The sequence below is a fragment of the Thalassophryne amazonica genome, chromosome 5, assembly GCF_902500255.1.
Source record: "Thalassophryne amazonica chromosome 5, fThaAma1.1, whole genome shotgun sequence".
NCBI lineage: Eukaryota > Metazoa > Chordata > Actinopteri > Batrachoidiformes > Batrachoididae > Thalassophryne > Thalassophryne amazonica.
In genome coordinates, this window is record NC_047107.1 from 80,288,218 (window position 1) to 80,311,965 (window position 23,748).

At 45.9% G+C, this 23,748-nt stretch overlaps 1 protein-coding gene across 1 annotated transcript; it reads right to left on the reverse strand.

Moving 5' to 3' along the window:
• Positions 1–186: 186 nt before the first annotated feature.
• LOC117510786 (betaine--homocysteine S-methyltransferase 1-like) lies at positions 187–23,469 on the reverse strand. Its single transcript, XM_034170648.1, has 8 exons — positions 23,372–23,469; positions 16,937–17,069; positions 16,734–16,846; positions 16,420–16,611; positions 16,186–16,333; positions 12,102–12,284; positions 11,791–12,019; positions 187–379 (listed from the first exon to the last, which is right to left on the reverse strand). The coding sequence occupies exons 1-8, from the start codon at positions 23,387–23,389 to the stop codon at positions 190–192; spliced, it is 1,206 nt and encodes a 401-aa protein (XP_034026539.1). The 5' UTR covers positions 23,390–23,469; the 3' UTR covers positions 187–189.
• Positions 23,470–23,748: the final 279 nt, after the last annotated feature.

The following is a 23,748-nucleotide window of genomic DNA, read 5'->3' on the forward strand; positions in this document are numbered from 1 at the left end:
TGCTGTAATACTCACTGACAACACAAAGCCAGAAAATAAAGTATCAAACTTTATTGATTTGGGGTTGATATGTGATATTGCTGTTACAAGTGCTAGTTATCTCCAAACTGAACTTGGGGAGAATTTTCTCCTTCCCCTGCTTGTGTCTTCCTCTCCTTTTAGTTGCTGAGTTGTCTTACTCTTTGCTGCTCATGAAGCAGTCTTGGCTTTCTTCTGCTTCTCCAGCACATGCTTCATTTCCTGTGCGGTGGTGGCCTCCTTGTGCTGGAAAAGATCATCATGGCCCTTTGTCACACCCCAGCCCTCTGGAGTGGACATGGAGGGACATTTAGGACGACCAGATGCAGGCAAGAGCTGCTCCCAGTACTCACGGCGGGACCTGAGACACACAAAGAAGCATTGGAGACACAGTTCAAAAGGTGGCTGAATGATACGATCTGAGCCAAACAAGATACATATAGATTATTAAAGAGGGGATGCAACTAAACAGGTCAGGTCATGTCTGGGCAGCCCAGTCTCATGTGCAACCCTAACCCTAACCCCAACCCTAACCATAACCCTAGCCTCAACCTTAACCCCAACCCTAACGTGTGTTATATTTTCATGATGTATCACAAAGTAATGGATCAAACCACTTTTCACGACGCCATCACGAATTTGGTGTAAGATCGTGAGAATTTTAAGATCGGCAGACTGACCCAGAGACATGAATGTCACTGATGAGATAAGTAAGTCTCTCTGTTGTGTGGGCCGCCAGAAGAGGAGGTACTGCTGGCCCACCACCAGAGGGCGCCCTGTCTGAAGTGCGGGCTTCAGGCACGAGAGGGCGCTGCCACCTCCCAAGAGCGGCCGGGTTGACAGCTGTCACTCATCGGCTATGACAGCTGTTACCAATCATCTGCGCCTCACCCCAAATAAAAGCAGGACGACACCTCCACCACATCGCCGAGATATCGTTCTTCCAAGGAGGTAACTCTCTCAGCCTGAGAATTCCTAACGTTGTTTTCAGTAGATACATTGTTGCAGCTGTCTTCCCGAAGGACCAGCGTATGCTGCGACTGCTTCGCTCTGCATTCCGCCAGATAAGTAATTAGACAGGAGCTGCACGGGCGTGTGATTAGAGGTGGAGGTGGAATAACCACCATCCTTGTTACGGGGTGTACACACACCCACACCTGACTGTTTTTGCTCTTCGCCAGCAGTACCAGATCCAACACGCAGAGACGGTGGCCACCTGGGGGACTCAGGACCTGGCGGCTCCAGTATCCTCCTGGTTTGGTGGCGGAGGAAATCGTGTGGTTCCGGTTCTTCTCCAGACGGACGTCTCCTATCGTCGAGCCTGCCCACACGACACCTGTATTAATTGACTTTGTATTCATTCTATAATCTGCTGTGTGTAGTTGTGGCATTCACAACAGTAAAGTGTTCAAATTTAACTTCTCCTATTGTCCGTTCATTTGCGCCCCCTGTTGTGGGTCCGTGTCACTACACTTTCACAACAGGATATCTCGGCCACCGTGACGGACTCCGAGGGGCGTCACCCAGCAGTTGAACGGCCAATGGGAGCACAGCCACTTATGCAGTCGACTTCCGCATTGCGGCTGCGAGGTCTGGCTGGAATAACGCTGCGCTCCGCGCTGCCTTTGTAAACGGACTGTCGTCGGTCCTGAAGGAGCACCTGGTGGCCAAGGACGAACCGCGGGAATTAGATGGGCTTATCGACCTCGTTATACGATTAGACAATCGGTTGGAGGAAAGCCGTCGGGAACAAGATGAGGGGCGTGGCCGGGCACGCGCCGTCCCTCTTCCGTCCGGGTCCAAAAAAGGTCCGCCCTTCCCACGCTCCATGGCCTCTACGCCCTGTGTGGCTACAGCTCCCCCTGCTGACGAAGCTATGGACACGAGCAGGGGCACATTCAGACCACCGAATAGACAGAGGAGGCTTCCCCGCGGGGCGTGTTTTGTTTGCGGCTCAATTGAGCATCAATTGAGAGACTGCCCCGAACGGTTAAACACCAACGCCCGCCCCTAGAAACTGGGCTTAGGGTGGGCCAAGAAATTCACATGGGACACACACATATTTCCACACGACTCCCAGTTACAATCCTTAGCGGGGATTTAACCCTTCAGGCCCCAGCACTGGTAGACACAGGGTCAGAAGGGAATCTGCTAGACAGCAGATGGGCCAGGGAGGTAGGGCTCCCTCTGGTGGCGCTTCCTTCACCATTGCAGGTGCGAGCACTGGATGGCACCCTACTCCCTTTAATCACACACAGGACACTACCAGTAACTCTGGTGGTGTCAGGGAATCATCGGGAGGAGACAGAGTTTTTTGTGACTCCCTCTACCTCCCGTGTGAATCTGGGGTTCCCATGGATGTTAAAACACAATCCCCGGATTGATTGGCCGTCCGGGGTGGTGGTTCAGTGGAGCGAGACCTGCCATCGGGTGTGTTTAGGATCCTCGGTTCCTCCCGGTTCCCAGGCTAAGGAGCAGGTCAAAGTCCCTCCCAATCTGTCGGCGGTGCCGGTTGAGTACCACGATCTTGCTGACGTTTTCAGCAAGGATCTGGCACTCACCCTTCCCCCGCACCGTCCGTACGATTGTGCCATTGATTTGATTCCAGGCATGGAGTTCCCGTCCAGCACGCTGTACAACCTCTCACGACCTGAGCGCGAATCGATGGAGACCTACATCCGGGACTCCTTAGCTGCCGGGCTGATCCGGAACTCCACCTCCCCGATTGGAGCAGGTTTCTTTTTTGTGGGCAAGAAAGATGGCGGTCTTCGTCCATGCATCAATTATCGGGGGCTGAACGAGATCACGGTTCGCAACCGATACCTGTTGCCTTTGTTAGATTCGGTGTTCACCCCCCTGCATGGAGCCAAAATATTCACAAAGCTGGATCTTAGGAACGCATATCACCTAGTTCAGGTCCGGAAGGGAGACGAGTGGAAGACGGCCTTCAACACCCCGTTAGGTCATTTTGAGTACCTGGTCATGCCGTTCGGCCTCACTAACGCCCCTGCGACGTTCCAAGCTTTGGTAAATGACGTCTTGCGGGACTTCCTGCACCGATTCGTCTTCGTATATCTGGACGATATACTCATTTTTTCACCGGACCCCGAGACTCATGTACGGCATGTACGTCAGGTCCTGCAGCGGTTGTTGGAGAACCGGCTGTTTGTGAAGGGCGAGAAGTGTGAGTTTCACCGCACCTCTTTGTCCTTCCTGGGGTTTATCATCTCCTCCAACTCCGTCGCCCCGGATCCGGCCAAGGTCGCGGCGGTGAGAGACTGGCCCCAACCTACGAGCCGTAGGAAGCTGCAACAGTTCCTCAGCTTCGCAAATTTTTACAGGAGGTTCATCAAGGGGTATAGTCAGGTAGTTAGCCCCCTGACAGCCCTGACCTCACCAAAGGTTCCCTTCACCTGGTTGGATCAGTGCGATGCCGCGTTCAGGGAGTTGAAACAGCGCTTCTCGACTGCACCCGTCTTGGTGCAGCCCGATCCCAGTCGCCAGTTTGTGGTTGAAGTGGACGCCTCTGACTCAGGGATAGGAGCCGTGCTATCCCAGAGCGGAGAGACCGATAAGGTCCTTCACCCGTGTGCCTATTTCTCCCGCAGGTTGACCCCAGCAGAACGGAACTATGACGTGGGCAATCGAGAACTCCTAGCGGTGAAAGAGGCTCTTGAGGAGTGGAGACATCTGTTGGAGGGAGCGTCAGTGCCATTCATGGTTTTTACTGACCACCGGAACCTGGAGTATATCAGGACTGCCAGGCGGCTGAACCCCAGGCAAGCCCGCTGGTCACTGTTCTTCGGCTGTTTTGACTTCCGGATCACCTACCGCCCCGGGACCAAGAACCAGAGGTCGGATGCCTTGTCCCAGGTGTATGAAAATGAAGTCAAAACCGAGCTGTCGGATCCACCGGAACCCATCGTACCGGAGTCCACTATCGTGGCCACCCTTACCTGGGACGTGGAGAAGACCGTCCGGGAGGCCCTGGCACGGAGCCCGGACCCCGGAACAGGGCCAAAGAACAAACTGTACATCCCACCAGAGGCCAGGGCTGCCGTTCTGGACTTCTGTCATGGGTCCAAGCTCTCCTGCCACCCAGGGGTGCGAAGGACCGTGGCAGTGGTCCGGCAGCGCTTCTGGTGGGCGTCCCTGGAGGCTTACGTCCGGGCATACTTCCAGGCCTGCACCACCTGCGCCAGGGGCAAGGCGGACCACCAAAAGGCACAGGGACTCCTTCATTCAGCCGCTTCCTGTGCCTCATCGCCCCTGGTCCCACATTGGTCTGGATTTCGCTCACGGGCCTCCCACCGTCCCAGGGGCACACCACCATCCTCACGATAGTGGACCGGTTCTCCAAGGCGGCCCACTTCGTGGCCCTCCCGAAGCTCCCGTCAGCGCAGGAGACAGCGGATCTCCTGGTCCACCATGTCGTACGTCTGCATGGGATACCAACAGACATCGTCTCAGATCGTGGTCCCCAGTTTTCCTCACAGGTTTGGAGGAGTTTCTGCCAGGAGCTGGGGGCCACCGTGAGCCTCTCGTCTGGGTATCACCCACAGACCAACGGACAGGCAGAACGGGCTAACCAAGAGCTGGAGCAGGCCCTGCGCTGTACCACATCCGCACACCCAACGGCTTGGAGTGAACACCTGGCCTGGATCGAGTATGCGCATAACAGCCAAGTGTCCTCTGCCACCGGCCTCTCCCCATTCGAGGTGTGTCTGGGGTACCAGCCCCCTTTGTTTCCTGTTGTGGAGGGAGAGGTCGGTGTGCCCTCGGTCCAGGCCCACCTGCAGAGATGCCGTCGGGTGTGGCGCACCGCCCGTTCAGCCTTGTTGAGGGCCCGGACGAGGGCAAAGACCCATGCAGACCGTCGACGGTCCACGGCCCCCGGCCCCCACATATCGGCCCGGGCAGGAGGTGTGGCTATCTACAAGGGACATCCCCCTCCAGGTTGCTTCCCCCAAACTCAAGGACCGGTACATTGGGCCCTATACGATCCTCAAGGTCCTCAGTCCTATAACCACATCACACCTCATCCCTCTGTACACCCGGTCCGGCGCCGCCTCCTGCCCGTATCATCGACGGGGAGCCTGGCTTGGACAGTGCGCCGGCTTCTGGACGTCCGTCGAATGGGCCGGGGTTTCCAGTATTTGGTGGACTGGGAGGGGTATGGACCCGAAGAACGCTCCTGGGTGAAGAGGAGCTTCATCCTGGACCCGGCCCTCCTGGCCGATTTTTACTGTCGCCACCCGGACAAGCCTGGTCGGGCGCCAGGAGGCGCCCGTTGAGGGGGGGGTCCTGTTGTGTGGGCCGCCAGAAGACGAGGTACTGCTGGCCCACCACCAGAGGGCGCCCTGTCTGAAGTGCGGGCTTCAGGCATGAGAGGGCGCTGCCACCTCCCAAGAGCGGCCGGGTTGACAGCTGTCACTCATCGGCTATGACAGCTGTCACCAATCATCTGCGCCTCACCCCAAATAAAAGCAGGACAACATCTCCACCACGTCGCCGAGATATCGTTCTTCCAAGGAGGTAACTCTCTCAGCCTGAGAATTCCTAACATTGTTTTCAGTAGATACATTGTTGCAGCTGTCTTCCCGAAGGACCGGCGTATGCTGCGACTGCTTCGCTCTGCATTCCGCCAGATAAGTAATTAGACAGGAGCTGCACGGGCGTGTGATTAGAGGTGGAGGTGGAATAACCACCATCCTTGTTATGGGGTGTACACACACCCACACCTGACTGTTTTTGCTCTTCGCCAGCAGTACCAGATCCGACACGCGGAGACGGTGGCCACCTGGGGGACTCGGGACCTGGCGGCTCCAGTATCCTCCTGGTTCGGTGGCGGAGGAAATCGTGTGGTTCCGGTTCTTCTCCAGACGGACGTCTCCTATCGTCGAGCCTGCCCACACGACACCTTTATTAATTGACTTTGTATTCATTCTATAATCTGCTGTGTGTAGTTGTGGCATTCACAACAGTAAAGTGTTCAAATTTAACTTCTCCTATTGTCCGTTCATTTGCGCCCCCTGTTGTGGGTCCGTGTCACTACACTTTCACAACACTCTCTACAAGTTTGACACTTTCATCACATACAGATGCACTTCTTGTGTCCAAAGTAATTTTAAACCTGGCTCTTGGTCTTGATCCAGGATAATCGCATACCAAGACACTCCCACTCCTCACTCAGCTTCTTAAGTGTGCTGCATGCATGGCATCTATCTATTCGGTAAAAATGACAGCATTGTTCGCAAAGTCATTCAACCTTTCCTCACCAAAAAAGACACCTAAGCCACTGGTTTCTACAACCCCACCCAACTCAATTCAGCCTTTATTTCTAAACGTTTAAAATGACAGCAGTCAACCAAAGTGCTGTACATAATTAAAAAATGGACACCAAGTTACCCCCAAATGTAAATAAATAAATTAAAAATAACAATAAAATTGCAACAGACAATAAAACAAATAAAAGACAAAGTAAAATAAAGAGTAAAAAGTAGTAGGAAATAAGTTAATTTAATTTATTTCATTTACATAGCGCCAAATCACAACAAATCTGCCTCAAGGCGCATCGCATAAGTAAGGTCTAACCTTACCAACCCCTAGAGCAAGCACACACGCGAAAGAGGTAAGGAAAAACTCCCTGTGATGATATTGAGGAAGAAACCTCAAGCAGACCAGGCTCAAATGTCCCAGACCCAGCACTAATGTCACCTTATCACATCTAAATTCCACTTCACATATTGAAGATAAGATGCTCCTATTTTTTTTCAATTCCAATCATGTTTATACAACCCCTGGCAAAAATTATGGAATCACCGGCCTCAGAGGATGTTCATTCAGTTGTTTAATTTTGTAGAAAAAAAAGCAGATCACAGACATGACACAAAACTAAAGTCATTTCAAATGGCAACTTTCTGGCTTTAAGAAACACTATAAGAAATCAAGAAAAAAAGATCGTGGCAGTCAGTAACGGTTACTTTTTTAGACCAAGCAGAGGAAAAAAATATGGAATCACTCAATTCTGAGGAAAAAATTATGGAATCACCCTGTAAATTTTCATCCCCCAAATTAACACCTGCATCAAATCAGATCTGCTCATTGACAGTGACCCTATGTGTCTTTTTGCAAGGAATGTTTTTGCAGTTTTTGCTCTATGGCAAGATGCATTATCATATTGAAAAATGATTTCATCATCCCCAAACATCCTTTCAATTGTCCAAAATATCAACATAAACTTGTGCATTTATTGATGATGTAATGACAGCCATCTCCCCAGTGCCTTTACCTGACATGCAGCCCCATATCATCAATGACTGTGGAAATTTACATGTTCTCTTCAGGCAGTCATCTTTATAAATCTCATTGGAAAGGCACCAAACAAAAGTTCCAGCATCATCACTTTGCCAATGCAGATTCGAGATTCATCACTGAATATGACTTTCATCCAGTCATCCACGGTCCACAATTGCTTTTCCTTAGCCCATTGTAACCTTGTTTTTTTCTGTTTAGGTGTTAATGATGGCTTTCGTTTAGCTTTTCTGTATGTAAATCCCATTTCCTTTAGGCGGTTTCTTACAGTTCGGTCACAGACGACTCCAGTTTCCTCCCATTCGTTCCTCATTTGTTTTGTTGTACATTTTTCGATTTTTGAGACATATTGCTTTAAGTTTTCTGTCTTGATGCTTTGATGTCTTCCTTGGTCTACCAGTATGTTTGCCTTTAACAACCTTCCCATGTTTGTATTTGGTCATCAGTTCAGACACAGATGACTGTGAACAACCAACATCTTTTGCAACATTGCGTGATGATTTACTCTCTTTTAAGAGTTTGATAATCCTCTCCTTTGTTTCAATTGACATCTCTCGTGTTGGAGCCATGATTCATGTCAGTCCACTTGGTGCAACAGCTCTCCAAGGTGTGTTCACTCCTTTTTAGATGCAGACTAACGAGCAGATCTGATATGATGCAGGTGTTAGTTTTGGAGATGAAAATTTACAGGGTGATTCCATAATTTTTTCCTCAGAATTGAGTGATTCCATATTTTTTTTCCTCTGCTTGGTCTAAAAAAGTAACCATTACTGACTGCCACAATCTTTTTTTCTTGATTTCTTATAGTGTTTCTTAAAGCCAGAAAGTTGCCATTTGAAATGACTTTAGTTTTGTGTCATGTCTGTGATCTGCTTTTTTCCTACAAAATTAAACAACTGAATGAACATCCTCCGAGGCCGGTGATTCCATAATTTTTGCCAGGGGTTGTATATGCATATGTACTTATATATATATATATATATATATATATATATATATATATATATATTGTATTACTACAAGTATTATTATTATTGCTTATCCTTGCACATGCTGTTTGATGCACATTTTCCTCTACTCGCACACATCTTGTGTGTTTTTTTTAAGAGCTGACGTAACGTGAATTTCTCCACTGTGAGATCAATAAAGTTTTATCTTATCTTATCAAAGGGGTGACCCTCTGCTTGGGCCATGCTACCGACACCCTAAACAAATATACAGGAAATATTGGAAATATTGGGAGTCCATGCTGGTGGTGTCCAGGACAGGAGGCCTGCAGAAGAAGACACCCACTCCCACCTCTGGATGGAGCTGCACCTCAAACAGAGAGAAAAAAACAGAAGCAGGTGGTAGAAATACTACAAATAAGGTATAATTTATCAGCATTAAGCAACAGGAAAAACAGAAGAAATACTAACGTGAAATAGAGATGTAATCGCTCATTTGGGAAACACCACAGAAAATAAATTTTTAAAAGAGGATTTAAAATTCTCTAGGGAGAGGCATGATCTAATGTTAAAGGGGAACCTATTCCGGAGCCTGGGGCAGCTGCCGTAAAGGCTCTGTCACCTCTCATCTTTAATCTGGTTTTAGGCACCTCCAACAACAGTTGGTCAGAAGACCTTAAGGCTCTTGGGGTGTAAGGAAAAAGAAGCTTTGAAAGATACACTGGGGCCAGGCCATTGAGGGCTTTAAAAATAATTAAAAGAAGTTTAAAATCAACCCGGTAACAGACCGGAAGCCAGTGAAGAGTAGACAAGACCGGCGTAATGTGGTCAAACTTTTTCTTTCCCAAAAGAAGACGAGTAGCAGCGTTCTGAATAAGCTGGAGGCGGTTTAGAGAGGTCTGATCCAAGCCAAAGTACAGAGTGTTAGAATAATTTAGTCTACTTGTGACAAAGGCGCGGATATCCTTTTCAAAGTCAATCCTAGAGAAATATGGCTTGGACTTGGAAGAAACTTCTAACAACAGCACTGATCTGCTTATGAAATTTAAAATGGCTGTCAAAAATCACCCCAACGTTCCTCACACAGGAATGAATGTTGGAACCCAGGGGACCCAGGACATCACCAGAGCAGGCTGTGGAAATGCTCCCCCCAAACAGGATAACCTCCATCTTGAATTCATTAAGATTTAATAGACTAGCACTCATGATCCAAGATTTGACCCCACTCAAACAATCCAATAATAGCTGCATTGGGTCACTGCCTAACGACCTTAATGGCAGGTAAATCTGGACATCATCGGCAAAGCAATGGAAAGATATTTGGTATTTTTGAAAGATACCACCGAGAATGAGCTGGTCTAAGGGGAGACACTTTTGTGATTAAAAAAAACTGTAAAAAATTGTTACAAAGTGTAGGCGTTGGCACAAGATGGGAGACATCACTGGGATTAATAAGAAAGTACAAAACATTGAATAGGACCTGAGGCTTATGGCCATTATTTCTGACTAAAGTAGACAAATAGGTTGCTTTGACAGCTTTCTGAGAAACAAATATACAGCCATGAAGAATTTGTCAAGATACAATGAGATGATCTTTTTTCCATTTTCTTTCAGTGTGTCTACATAAACGTCTGAGTGCGCGCGTTGACTCATTTAACCACGGCTGTGAGAGTTGTTTAGACCGCCTTGGACTAAGAACAGTGACATACTCTTAATATCTCTGTGCATGTGGAGTTAAAAACAGACAAAATCTCACTGCCATTGAGACCACATTTTCCATCAAGTGTACACAAAAGAAGAATAATTAAAAACAGCAGAAAACTGTGTGGCAGTCAAAGGGTTAATAGCGAGCCAGTGGCACTCGGGGCAGGTGGTATCCGCCAAACACAGAAGCGGCAAAGCGAACAGCACAGGTAGATGGTCAAATATACACATAATTGCACAGATTTCCTTAATAGAGACAGATAAACCGTAAGACAACACAAGATCTAAAATATGCTCCTTTTCATGAGTCGGGCCAGACACGCCCTGGGTAAGATTAAAGGACTTTATCAGGTTTAAAAAATCCTTGACCAGAGGATGGGATTGACAACAGACATGTATATTAAAATCACCAGAGATTAAAATATGATCGTATTTCACCACGATCCCGGACAGAAAGTCCGCAGACTCATTTATAAAGTCATTATTATATTTCAGTGGATGATAAACAATGGCGCAAAGGAGGGGAAATAACAAATTCAGTTCAAAAACCTGCAGCTCAAAATTGCTCTGACTCTTCGCAGGCTGGGACAAATGACACTGAAGTTCGAATTTAAACACAGAGGCTACGCCGCTGCCACTGCCCGTGGAGCGGGGCGAGCTAAAGAACAATCAGGAGGAAGGACTTCAGAGAACGGGGTATGGTCGCCGGCATGGATAAATGGTAAATGGACTGCATTTATATAGCGCTTTTCCATCTGCATCAGACACTCAAAGCGCTTTACAGTAATGCCTCACATTCACCCCGATGTCAGGGGTGAATGTGATGCATTCACCCCTCCACATCTCATGTGTGTGATGGAGATGTGGATCCACATCTCTGTCACACACACAATATCCATTTTGCGGGGAGGTGAAGAAGTTATTTGCCACTGACCTTGCGTGTAGCAGGGCTACGCTCAAGTTCAGCGCTGAACCGGCTGATGACACAGCGCGTCTCAGCTGGTGAAGGTTGCTGTGGTGAACACAGGCCTAAAGCTGACAACAAAGCGGGAGGGTCAAGCCACTAGTACAAGCAGGGACAACGGCTCTGGGAAAATGGCGTAGATCCACCGCCAAATCAAATGTTGGGCAGAACGTCCAAGTCCAAGGCGAGAATCAGTGGAAAAGGTTATAAAATAAGTCTTGAGTCTGACGAGCACCAGCGTGTTTTTCCCATCTTCTAATGCATTTTCTTTGGGGAGGTAGACAAGACAGCCGGTGCTGATGTTCCGTGCCGGTGTCACGAACACCGGCGGAGCGTTGCCTCTGATCTCGCTCCCTTCAGGCAAAGACACCGGGCGGTCGATGCGTGTGATGAGGAACATTCACCAGCACAGGAGGAAGTGTTTGCCAAACAAGCAATGAACAATCAAACGACAATAAAGCCTTAGAAGAAGCTTTAATTTTGAGAAGAGTTTGGCGATCATATACCAACAGAGCGGACACATCTCAATAGGCGTTAAAAAGCAAAAGCAGAGTAGAAGCAAACAAAACAGTAAGAGAGCGGGGCAGACGGCTTGCCAGCGCGGGTGCCATCTTTTCCTTCCCCAAAGCAGAAGCCAGAAAGCATTTCTGTTAAATGCACTGAGAAAATGTCACATTCTGCCCCATTTCTGCAATGGACACACAGTCCCTGTGTATAGGCTGGATATGATGTCTAGTAACTTGTTGGGGAACGTGCAAAATTTTCGTATGTCCCAGACAGCAGCCCGACCACCTGACTAAAGCATTCCAATCTATCTGGGTTTAATATTTAAGGATTTCTCACCTGGCTCTGACCCAGGGTTTGGTGTGCATCTCCAGTCCTGTACCCCACATTCCATGTTTCTCTGATCCTTCAGGCAGTATTCCTCTCTCTGGAGCCAGCTCCTCTGCCAAAGCTCTGATATGGTAAGGCTCAAACCCACAGCAGCCACCAATGACGCGGATTCCTGCATTGTAGGCCTCCCTGGCGTACTTGTGCATGTCCCAGCGGGTCAGAATCCTGGGCTCCAAGGCTGAGAACAAAAGGAAAAGACTGAAAGCAACTACAACATAACTCACAACAACACAGAAATTGCTTATGTCCAAACAAGGTACCAAAGGGGAATTCTGGCAGGTCGATGAATCCTTGACAATTGCAGTCAGGTGTGTGGTAGGCAAGAGGCTGCACCATGTAGTGAGCTTTCAGCCCAGCTTTCTCCACTCCCTCCTTCATCATCTTAACAGTCTTCACGCAGGTCATGGGGTCAAAGTGACAGTTGACACCCACAATCTGTGCACCTGGAGAACAAAACAGAAAATGTTTTGTGTAGAATAACACAGCTGACTGTACAATTGTCCTAATGTTCTGCCATGTACTTGGGACCACAGAATTTTAATATAATGTTCTATTTGCAAATCAGCAGCACCTTAAGGAATATGTATAACTGTCATCAGATTTGTGTCAACACAGTATATACACATTCTGAATACTTTCTGAAGCCTCTGATTAAACATTCTTGAATAATGGCTGCTGGAATGATCATAAATAGCATCATAATGACCTTATTCCTTAGTTTATATGATTACAATAGTGTACACACATGCTGAATATACAGTGTCTATCCTAAACCATTTTTTAGTCATGGCTAATTGTTGTGCTGCCTTGTTTTTGGCCTGCTATGTTCTCGCCTCAAGACGGAGCTGATTAAACGCACCTGTCATCAGTCAGCTGTACCTGTATTTAAGCCTAGTTCAGTTACTGCACCTTTGACAGAAACTCAGTGTCCATCCTGTGGTAACCTGGCCCCTATCCCCTCAGGATTCATGTTCCTTGTGTTTTTTTCAACCACTGCTTTGATCCTCTGTACTTTTTGTTCCAGCAATCCCTTCTGGAGTTAGCTCCATTTGTGGCCGCCTGGTTTTGGTTCCCTGCAGCTCTCTGGTTTTGGTTCTCTACACTCTACCCGTTTCTGGTCCAGCCTTTGTCTCCGAACTCCTGCATCTCAACTAACATTTCTGTATCATTATTCTGCATTGTACAATAAACCATTATCTGTTTTTTTCCACTCCAGCTCCCAGAATGTTTGGGTCCAAATCTATTGTTAGACCGTAAGAGGAGTTTCTGGCCACCCATGGACACAGCGGGTGCACAAGACCATCAGCTCGCAGGGGACGTTACTCGGTCATCAGGAGAGGTGATGGTCTAGTGATTAAGCGTTGGGCTTGAGACCAGAGGATCCTCGGTTCAAATCCCAGCCTGACCGGAAAATCACTAAGGGCCAATGGGCAAGGTCCAACAAGGTGAATCCAAGTTGAATAGCACATTCCATCTTTCACCTTATGAAATATTCGTACTATTGAAGTCATAATCATTCATTATTTGTATAATCTGCCACTCCGAACAATTCTCAGGAACAGTAGACACGTGCCACTTTTCACATGCAGTGTTCTCTTGTGTTTTCTCAGTGCTCTTCCTCATTTACGGCTGTCCATCCGGCTGTCTGTGCTCAGCATAAATCCAGTCATATAACTGCCAGAGCCTTCAAATTCACAGGGAACATTCTTGAGACAAAGACCTTGGACAAGTTCAAAGATGACTAACCTTAACCTATTTTAAGAGGTTAAAAAGTCACATTCTGTTCCTATTTTTATGTTATGAATCATGCAAATGTGTTTTATTTCAACCTGGTCTCACGGCAAATTGTGATTCAGCAGCACAAAATATACATTAATCTACTGGTTTGTGATATTGTGACAAAAAGCCCCACATTTTTATCACAGCAGCACAAATTCATTCTAATTAATTCCGTGATGGCTGCACGAAATTAAAAGTGAAGCGGGTGGGGGGTCAGGGTGGTTAGGGTTGGGGGTAGGAGTAGGGTTAGGAATAGTGAGTTTAAAAAAACCCTGTCATGAAAATTTTACTCATTTCGTGAAGGGAGCACACAACAACAACAACAACAAAAAAACCGTGAGACTGGGCTGTTTATTTAGGGGATGGGGGCGTCTCTGGCACTCCAGAACCGCTTAGTTTTTGGCTAAATGTGTGTGTGTGTGTGTGTGTGTGTGTGTGTATATATATATATATATATATATATATATATACACTCAACAAAAATATAAACGCAACACTTTTGGTTTTGCTCCCATTTTGTATGAGATGAACTCAAAGATCTAAAACTTTTTCCACATACACAATATCACCATTTCCCTCAAATATTGTTCACAAACCAGTCTAAATCTGTGATAGTGAGCACTTCTCCTTTGCTGAGATAATCCATCCCACCTCACAGGTGTGCCATACCAAGATGCTGATTAGACACCATGATTAGTGCACAGGTGTGCCTTAGACTGCCCACAATAAAAAGCCACTCTGAAAGGTGCAGTTTTGTTTTATTGGGGGGGATACCAGTCAGTATCTGGTGTGACCACCATTTGCCTTATGCAGTGCAACACATCTCCTTCGCATAGAGTTGATCAGGTTGTCAACTGTGGCCTGTGGAATGTTGGTCCACTCCTCTTCAATGGCTGTGCGAAGTTGCTGGATATTGGCAGGAACTGGTACACGCTGTCGTATACGCCGGTCCAGAGCATCCCAAACATGCTCAATGGGTGACATGTCCAGTGAGTATGCCGGCCATGCAAGAACTGGGACATTTTCAGCTTCCAAGAATTGTGTACAGATCCTTGCAACATGGGGCCGTGCATTATCCTGCTGCAACATGAGGTGATGTTCTTGGATGTATGGCACAACAGTGGGCCTCAGGATCTTGTCACAGTATCTCTGTGCATTCAAAATGCCATCAATAAAAAGCACCTGTGTTCTTCATCCATAACAGACGCCTGCCCATACCATAACCCCACCGCCACCATGGGCCACTTGATCCACAACACTGACATCAGAAAACCGCTCACCCACACGACGCCACACACGCTGTCTGCCATCTGCCCTGAACAGTGTGAACCGGGATTCATCTGTGAAGAGAACACCTCTCCAATGTGCCAAATGCCAGCGAATGTGAGCATTTGCCCACTCAAGTCGGTTATAACGACGAACTGGAGTCAGGTCGAGACCCCGATGAGGACGACGAGCATGCAGATGAGCTTCCCTGAGATGGTTTCTGACAGTTTGTGCAGAAATTCTTTGGTTATGCAAACCGATTGTTTCAGCAGCTGTCCGAGTGGCTGTTCTCGGAGGTGAATATGCTGGATGTGGAGGTCCTGGGCTGGTGTAGTTACACGTGGTCTGCGGTTGTGAGGCTGGTTGGATGTACTGCCAAATTCTCTGAAACGCCTTTGGAGACGGCTTATGGTAGAGAAATGAACATTCAATAGCTCTGGTTGACATTCCTGCTGTCAGCATGCCAATTGCTCTCTCCCTCAAATCTTGCGACATCTGTGGCATTGTGCTGTGCGATAAAACTGCACCTTTCAGAGTGGCCTTTTATTGTGGGCAGTCTAAGGCACACCTGTGCACTAATCATGGTGTCTAATCAGCATCTTGATATGGCACACCTGTGAGGTGGGATGGATTATCTCAGCAAAGGAGAAGTGCTCACTATCACAGATTTAGACTGGTTTGTGAACAATATTTGAGGGAAATGGTGATATTGTGTATGTGGAAAAAGTTTTAGATCTTTGAGTTCATCTCATACAAAATGGGAGCAAAACCAAAAGTGTTGCGTTTATATTTTTGTTGAGTTAGTATTGTGCTACATTTAGGACAATTTAGGGGGAGACACCTGATTGCTGGCATCCCAGTCCAACATGCAAACCATTACGCTACCACCTCCCTGAAGAAGACAACGGCATCTGGGCAGAGATTCCTTCAGGTAACAAACCTCTGCTCAGATGCTGCTGTCTTCTTTGTTTCAACAGACTTCTGTGTCTGAGAGGAGGGCTGTCAATCAAGTCTCGCTCTTCAGAAATGATCAGTCAGGTGTGTTCCACTGCTCAGTCAGCAACAGATTAGCTGTTCACACCTGACTGAGTTGATCTGGAAAATGTGCAGTACCTTGTGTCCACAGGACTGAGATAGGGAAACTGCTGTAGAACAATGGGACTTCTTGTTGGTCTTCATGATAATTCACAATTCATCTAAGTGGTGTTTTCAATTTTAGAACCTCTAGATATCTTCTACTTGACTGATACCTTCACCAACATACAAACAGTGAGATTTACTGATGGATAAAATACCTACCGGCTTTGACCAACCTGACGGCACACTCTCCAGGTGAAACACCGTGCATGTCTCCCTCTGGTCCGATGCACAGAGAAGCAGCTATAGGCTTTCCAGTGGCCTTCAAAACCTCCACAGCCCACACTGCCTCCTCAACGTGCTCAAAGTACTGCAGGACAGTTATGGAACACCATACAGAAATAACTCACCACTGAACCACAAATTCTACCAATTAGAGTAAGAAAGCTCTTTCACCTCAGCAATCAGGAAATCCACATTTTTCTTTACGAAGGCATCCACCTGTTTCTTAAAGATGGCCTTCACCTCGGTCTCACTCTTACAGCTCAGGTAGGACGGGGTCTGACACACTCCACCAGCTGACAGCGCGTCTCCTTCACTGGCGACTTCCTTTGCCAGGTCACAGGCTGCCTCGTTGATTTGTGCCCCCTGAAACCAACAGGACCAGAGGGTAACGCAACATGTTTGGTGCTGTTACACACTGTATTCAGTGACAAATTCACAATACAGGGGGTGAAAATACAGTTTACATAACTGAGGGGTGTACTTACAGTGATTTTAAGGACATGGCCCCTGTTCTCCAGTTTGTCATCGCTTGCGTAGAATGTGAGAGCCTGCATGACATTAGAACCTGCTCTCAGGAACTCCCTGTGCAGCTGACGCACTGATGACCACAAACACACATTTGAGGCTGGAGATCAAACTTTTTGCTTCCATATTTGTTTTCTTCGTTCTACTTTGTTTTTTGTCTTACCGGCCTCAGGATGTGTGACAGTGGCCTCAGGAGTCCACGGCCCCGCCTTCACGTACCCCCTCTTCTCCAAAGCGAAGACAAAGCCTCCATCACCGATTACCACTTCTCCAGCATTCAGACGTTCAATAATACCCTGAGGGACCAAAAAGATCAATTCACCTGTGCATGTTTTGTAACATGTTCTTAGTCTAAGGTGTCAAACACAATGTGTTATGGTGTCCCCAGGGTGTTGCTCTACCTTCATCATCTGTGTGATGATGAGAATGAAAATGTGTGCAAACCGGCAGTAATACTGAGCCTCTTGTTCTACATGGTTTGTTCTACCTTGACAGTTATAGTCAAAGTTAGAATAAGATCAGTAAGTTTTGGTGGCATTCATATTGCTTCAACAAGTGTTTCTGATGTTGTGCAAAGCCAGCTTTCTTTGTTCACACATAATTGTTACCTTGCGTGTGCATATGACATGAGGGGTCAAGTCAGGACAGGATAAGTCTGGGAAGATCGAACACAACACTGATGCAAGTGATACTTCTCAGTGCATCTAAATCAAATCAAATTTATTAATTATATAGCGCCAATTCATGATGAAATTGTCTCAAGGCGCTTCACACAATTAAAAATTTAAAACACAATAAAAAAGCGACCATAAAAGAAAGACAACCATAAAAGAATACAAGAATAAAAACACATCATAACACTAATGATAAAACAGGGAAAACAAATGAGTCTTTAAACGTGACTTAAAAGTCTCCACAGTATCCGACTGCCGAATGTGTGCCGGGAGATCGTTCCACAGAGCTGGGCACGGTAGGAGAAAGCTCTGTGACCGGCAGACTTTTTATTACCCCTGGGAACACACAGAAGTCCTGCACCCTGAGAACGCAGGGCCCGAGCCGGTACATAGGGGCTTACCAGGGAGGTGCAAGTCCATGAACAATTTTATAAACTAATAACAGTACTTTAAAATCCGATCTTGCAGCAACAGGAAGCCAGTGCAGGGACGCCAAAATGGGCATAATGTGGTCAAACTTTCTGCTTTGTGTCAAAAGTCTGGCAGCAGCATTTTGAACCAGTTGAAGACCCCTAATCCTGGACTGCGGTAAGACAGAAAATAGAGCATTACAATAGTCCAATCTAGAAGAGACAAATGCATGAATCAAAGTCTCAGCATCAGCCATAGACAGGATGGGACGAATCTTCGCTATATTTCGCAAATGGAAGAAAGCAGTCCTCGTAATGTCTCTAATGTGAAGATCAAAGGACAACGTAAGATCAAAAATTACTCCAAGGTTCCTCACTTTAACCGTATGATGCATAACACACGAACCTAAGCTAAGTGCTAGCTGATCAAATTGATGCCGATACCTCGCTGGACCAAGAACCATAAACTTCAGTCTTATCAGAATTTAAAGTAGGAAGTTACTAGACATCCAACTTCTTACTGATGCAAGGCAATCTTCCAAAGATTTTATGTGAATGAGATTACCAGCAGTTATTGGCATGTACAATTGAGTGTCATCAGCATAGCAATGAAAGGGAAACCCAAAGTGCCACAGTATATTCCCAAGGGGTGCTACATAAAGGGAAAAAATCAGGGGACCTAAAACGGATCCCTGCAGAACACCAAACTTCATGTCCCTACGATCTGAGGAGGTGCCATTACACAATACACAGTAAGAACGACTGGACAGGTATGACGTCAACCATGCAAGAGCAGTTCCAGTAATCCCAAAGTGATTCTCTAGCCTATTGAGTAAAATATGATGATCCACAGTATCAAACGCAGCACTAAGATCCAGCAGCACCAAGACTGTAGTGGTATCTGAGTCCATTGCTCGCAAAAGGTCATTCACTACTTTAGTAAGTGCTGTCTCTGTGGAGTGATATTTTCTAAAAGCAGACTGCAGTGGCTCAAAAAGATTGTTCTCAATGAGGTAGTCCACAAGCTGTCGCGAAACCACTTTTTCCAGGATTTTAGAACAAAATGATATATTTGATATCGGTCTATAATTTTTCAATACACTAGGGTCGAGATTGGATTTCTTAAGTAATGGTTTAATCACTGCAGACTTGAAACATTTAGGTACAGATCCAGAAGTTAATGAGAGATTTATAATTTCCAGCACAGTTGGTCCAAGGATGGGCCACAGGTCCTTATACAGTTTTGTTGGTATAGGATCAAGTAAACAGGTTGTTCTTTTAGTAGACGTCATGTGCTTCGTCAGCGCGCCTAGCGAGATACCATCAAAATCTGTAAATCTGGGTAACACCTCAGTGGACGCATCCACCTCCATAGAGGTATGCAGTGGTTGGACCAAAGCCTGCTGAGAGATGCTCAACCTAATATCCTCAATTTTCTTCTCAAAATAGTCCAAGAAGTCCTGTGCTGAAAAGGGAAAGTGAATAACAGGTGGCTGTCCATGAATGAGAAATGCTACAGTTTCAAACAAAGACTTTGAGTTATGCTTGTTTTTATTGATCAAATCAGAATAATAGGCCCGCTTTGTAGCCAGTAGTGCCTGCTTATAATCTAAGACAGCATCACGCCATGCAAGGTGGAACACCTCTAATTTAGAACTACGCCATTTTCGTTCCAAACCTCGAGCTTTCTGCCTAAGGTCACGCAAGTAACCATTGAACCAAGGTGACTGTGCCTTGGGAAGGTGTGGCCTTAAAAGAGGAGGCGCAACCTTATCCAGTGTAGCCTTGAGCGCTGAATTCAAGCCATCTGCAAAACTATCCACTGACTGAATATTCTCCAACCCTGAAGCCAAAATTTCAGGTAGTCTGGCTTCGAGTTCAGTCATAGTTGAGGGATTAATGCGTCGCCACAGAGATAGACAAGGCTTTCGGTCCACTAAACGCGGCAACATAAATGCACACCTAATAAATGAGTGGTCAGAGACCACCGAGGCAAGAGGCAAAATGTCAGTGTTCGTGACAGCAAGGCCACGTGTGAGAACCAAATCAAGGGTATTTCCACTAATGTGTGTTGAATCCTGAATGCACTGCTGGAATCCCAACGCATCCACAAGTTCCATAAATGACTTGCAAAGGGGATCAGAGGACTTATTTATATGAATGTTAAAGTCACCAATAATCAAAATGTTGTCTGCACTAGCTGACAGGTGAACGCACCAAATTCATCTAAGAATTCAGAGTATGGGCCAGGAGGCCTATAAACAGTGACAAAATAAAATGACTGATTTCCATACTTCTGACCCTGACAATATGTAGCATCATGAGCAGAGCGGAGAGTCAGATGCTCAAAAACGAATTATATTTATGACCCCCAACAGTCAAGAAGGTAAACCTGGATTTATAAATAAAAGCAACCCCCCGCCTTGCTTTGTACCACGAGACATGTGACCAAATGTGTACCCTGGTGGGCAGGCCTCATTCAGAGGAAGAACAGCTGTGGGTTTGAGCCAGGTTTCACATAACCCAATCATGTCCAAGTGATGATCCATAATTAGATCACTGATCAACAGGGATTTTGAGGACAGTGATCTGATGTTAATGAGACCCAAACTGAAGACTTCTGTCGGTTTGACAGACTGACATCTTTGAATAAGCCTGAGTATCTTAAAATCCACTCCACGTTTTCCATCCAGCGCCCGGACAGTGTCAGAAACCGCTGTCGTCACATCAGGACTACAAGTCCCAGAAGCTGCAGCGCTCTGTTGACCAGATAACCGGCACAGACGACCTAGTCCGATGGAATACAAACTTTCTCCGGGAGCCTCTGTGGACGCAGCGAGGCCGGCGGAGCAAACCAAGCTCTCTGATAGCGAGAATGTCCCGAGGGACATTGTTCTTGTTCAGGCTCCGTAGCTCAGCTGCAGAGTAGCTTAGCATCGCGCTAGCCGAGGGAGTGAAGTGCGGTGTCATACAGCGCAAAAAAGGCACTAAACAATCAAAAATGGTTAAAAATGCACACTGAAGGACCAAGAACCACGTCAAGTACATACCCAAAGATAAAAAACTGGAGAAAAAACAGAGGAGCGGCGAACACACAACGCCAGTCTCATCGAGAAAGTTTTCACAGTACTTCACTTTTTCCACATTTTGTTATGTTGCAGTCTTAATCCGAAATGGATTACATTGATTTTTTTACTCAAAATTCCACACACACACACACACACACACACAATACCCCATAATGACGATGTAAAAAAGTTCTTTCTTTTTTACATTTTTGCAAAAAAAAAAAAAAAAACAAACAAAAAAAAAATATATATATATATATATATATATATATATATATATATATAAATCACATATCCATAAGTATTTACAGCTTTTGCTATGAAGCTCAAAACTAAGCTCAGGTGCATCCTGTTTCCACTGATCATCATTGAGATGTTTTGACAGCTTAACTGGAGTCCACCTGGGGTAAATTCAGTTGATTGGACATGATTTAGAAAGACACACACCTGTCTACATATAAGGTCCCACAGTTGACAGTGCATGTCAGAGCACAAACCAAGCATGAAGTCAAAGGAATTGTCTGTAGAACTCTGAGACAGGATTGTCTCAAGGCACAGATTTGGAGAAGGGTACAGAAACATTTCTGCTTCTTTGAAGGTCCCAATGAGCACAGTGGCCTCCATCATCCATAAATGGAAGAAATTTGGATCCTCCAGGTCTCTTCCTAGAGCTGGCCGTCCGTCTGACCTGAGTGATCGGGTGAGAAGGGCCTTAGTCAGGGAGGTGTCCAAGAACCAGACGGTCACTCTGTCAGAGCTCCAGCATTCCTCTGTGGAGAGAGGAGAACCTTCCAGAAGGACAACCATCTCTGCAGCAATCCACCAATCAGGCCTGTATAGTAGAGTGGCCAGACGGAAGCCACTAAAATGCACATGGCAGCCCACCTGGAGTTTACCAGAAAGCACCTGAAGGACTCAGACCATGAGAAACAATTCTGTGGTCTGATGAGACAAAGATTGTACTCTTTGGTGTGAATGTCAGGCATCATGTTTGGAGGAAACCAGGCACCATCCCTACAGTGAAGCATGGTGGTGGCAGCATCATGCGTGGCGATGTTTTTCAGTAACTGGGAGACTATCAATGTAGCAACGTACAGAGACATCCTGGATGAAAACCTACTCAACATCAACAAAGTGCTGAGCAAAGGGTGTGAATACTTATGTACGTATGCTTTCTTAGATTTTTATTTTTAATAAATTTGCAAAAATGTCAAAAAAAGCTTTTGTCATGTTGTCATTACAGGGTGTTGTCAGTACAATTTTTTTGTGTGTGTGTATGGGGGGGGGTTACTCCATTTTGAAATAAGGCTGTAACATAAAAAAAGTGAAGCGCTGTGAATGCTTTCCAGATGCACCGTACCTCCATAAGTAACCATTTGTTTGACACAAAGTCATTCCAGCAGTATCCAACAATAATCCAACCCTAACCTCATAGTACCAAAGACATCCAGGTATCACCTTAAATCACTGGTTAGTGTCTAAACCTCATAATCTTACAATGAGAGAGAAAGCACACGGACAGTAAAACCGTGGCAACGTGTATTATTTTATTTTTTATTTATTTTTTCTTCACAGCAGTTGCACGATGTGGAACCACATTGCGCACTGCTCACACTGTGTTCCCACGTACGCGAACCATCGCAGCAGCATCGTGCATGCCTGCCCGTCGGTGCGATGTTTTCGTGGTTTGCTCATACGAGCTGTTCCGCTTCCACTTATTCGTACTATGTGTGAAGGGGCCCTGAACAATACATAGAACACAAACTTGATGTTTCATTAAGTCATAACAGAAATAGTAAAATATCTTTGTTGAGAGACTTTTATGATCAAACCACACATACTTTGATTTTCCTTTATAACCTGCCTAATTCCTTGGCCAAGTGGTTCGTGAGTTCCCAGTTAAAGGCCACCCCTGCCCATTCTTCATGAAATGTGAAGCTGCATCAAGAAGGGCATCCAGCATAAAAACAGTGCCAAATCAATATACAGATTCTTCTCGGATGTGGCGACCCAGAGTGAAAAAACCTAAGAAACCAAAGGGACTTACTTACTTTTGTCCTCAGGTGAGAGTTGAGTCACCTTAGTGGGGTGATGTAAAAAGATTTTTGATATCATAACATGAATTAAACAGTTACCCAAACAGACTGCAGGAAGAAGAATTTATCTAACCACACCATAGTGCAACAACTGACATGACGACCTTAACGTGCTGTTTATGTCAAGATTGCAAATTACTCATTTTTTATTGAACAGTCCTCATGATAAGGGTAACTGCTTTGGCTTTTCTGTGCCTGTTTATCTTCTTGGACTGGAGTATTGCTGTCTGCTGTCTAGATGTTTTCTAAAAAGGTGGCTTAAATCATGCAAAAGGTCATCTAGAAACAATAGATCATTCTAGAAACATTTCAGAAGAATTCACTGTATTATATACAAAGCTTGATGCTACCTTCTTGACTGGTGTCATCTCCTTTGGCCAGGTTCAGTTGGAGCACTGAGCACTTGGTAACTGCAAACCCCTCTTACAGTCCGAAGAGGGCCGGGAGTCATGTTATATCACTTTTATACCCCCAGAGGAAAAATGGGAGGATTTGATTGTGTCAATAAACCCAAGTCTAACTGCCAAATGTATGTTTGAATATTGTGCAACCAAACAAGCTGTGTATCGTGGGTCAAGCAATTGGATGGAGATGCGATCTGTTCAAGAATGATTAACCATTTGTTTAATACTTTGGTTTCAACTGTAAAATTATCAAAGTGGTTCTATTTGAAAATAAATTCAATTGCTGCCCGAAAAATATCAGTAAACAGCTGCAAAGTAACTTT

Bases quoted from the DNA above. Each gene is read 5' to 3' on its own strand.
- LOC117510786 (XM_034170648.1), bottom strand. The intron at 16,612-16,733 runs GTAAGTACACCC...TGTTGGTTTCAG, and splicing joins GCCATGTCCTTAAAATCACT to GGGGCACAAATCAACGAGGC. The intron at 12,285-16,185 runs GTAGGTATTTTA...TTTGTTCTCCAG, and splicing joins CGTCAGGTTGGTCAAAGCCG to GTGCACAGATTGTGGGTGTC.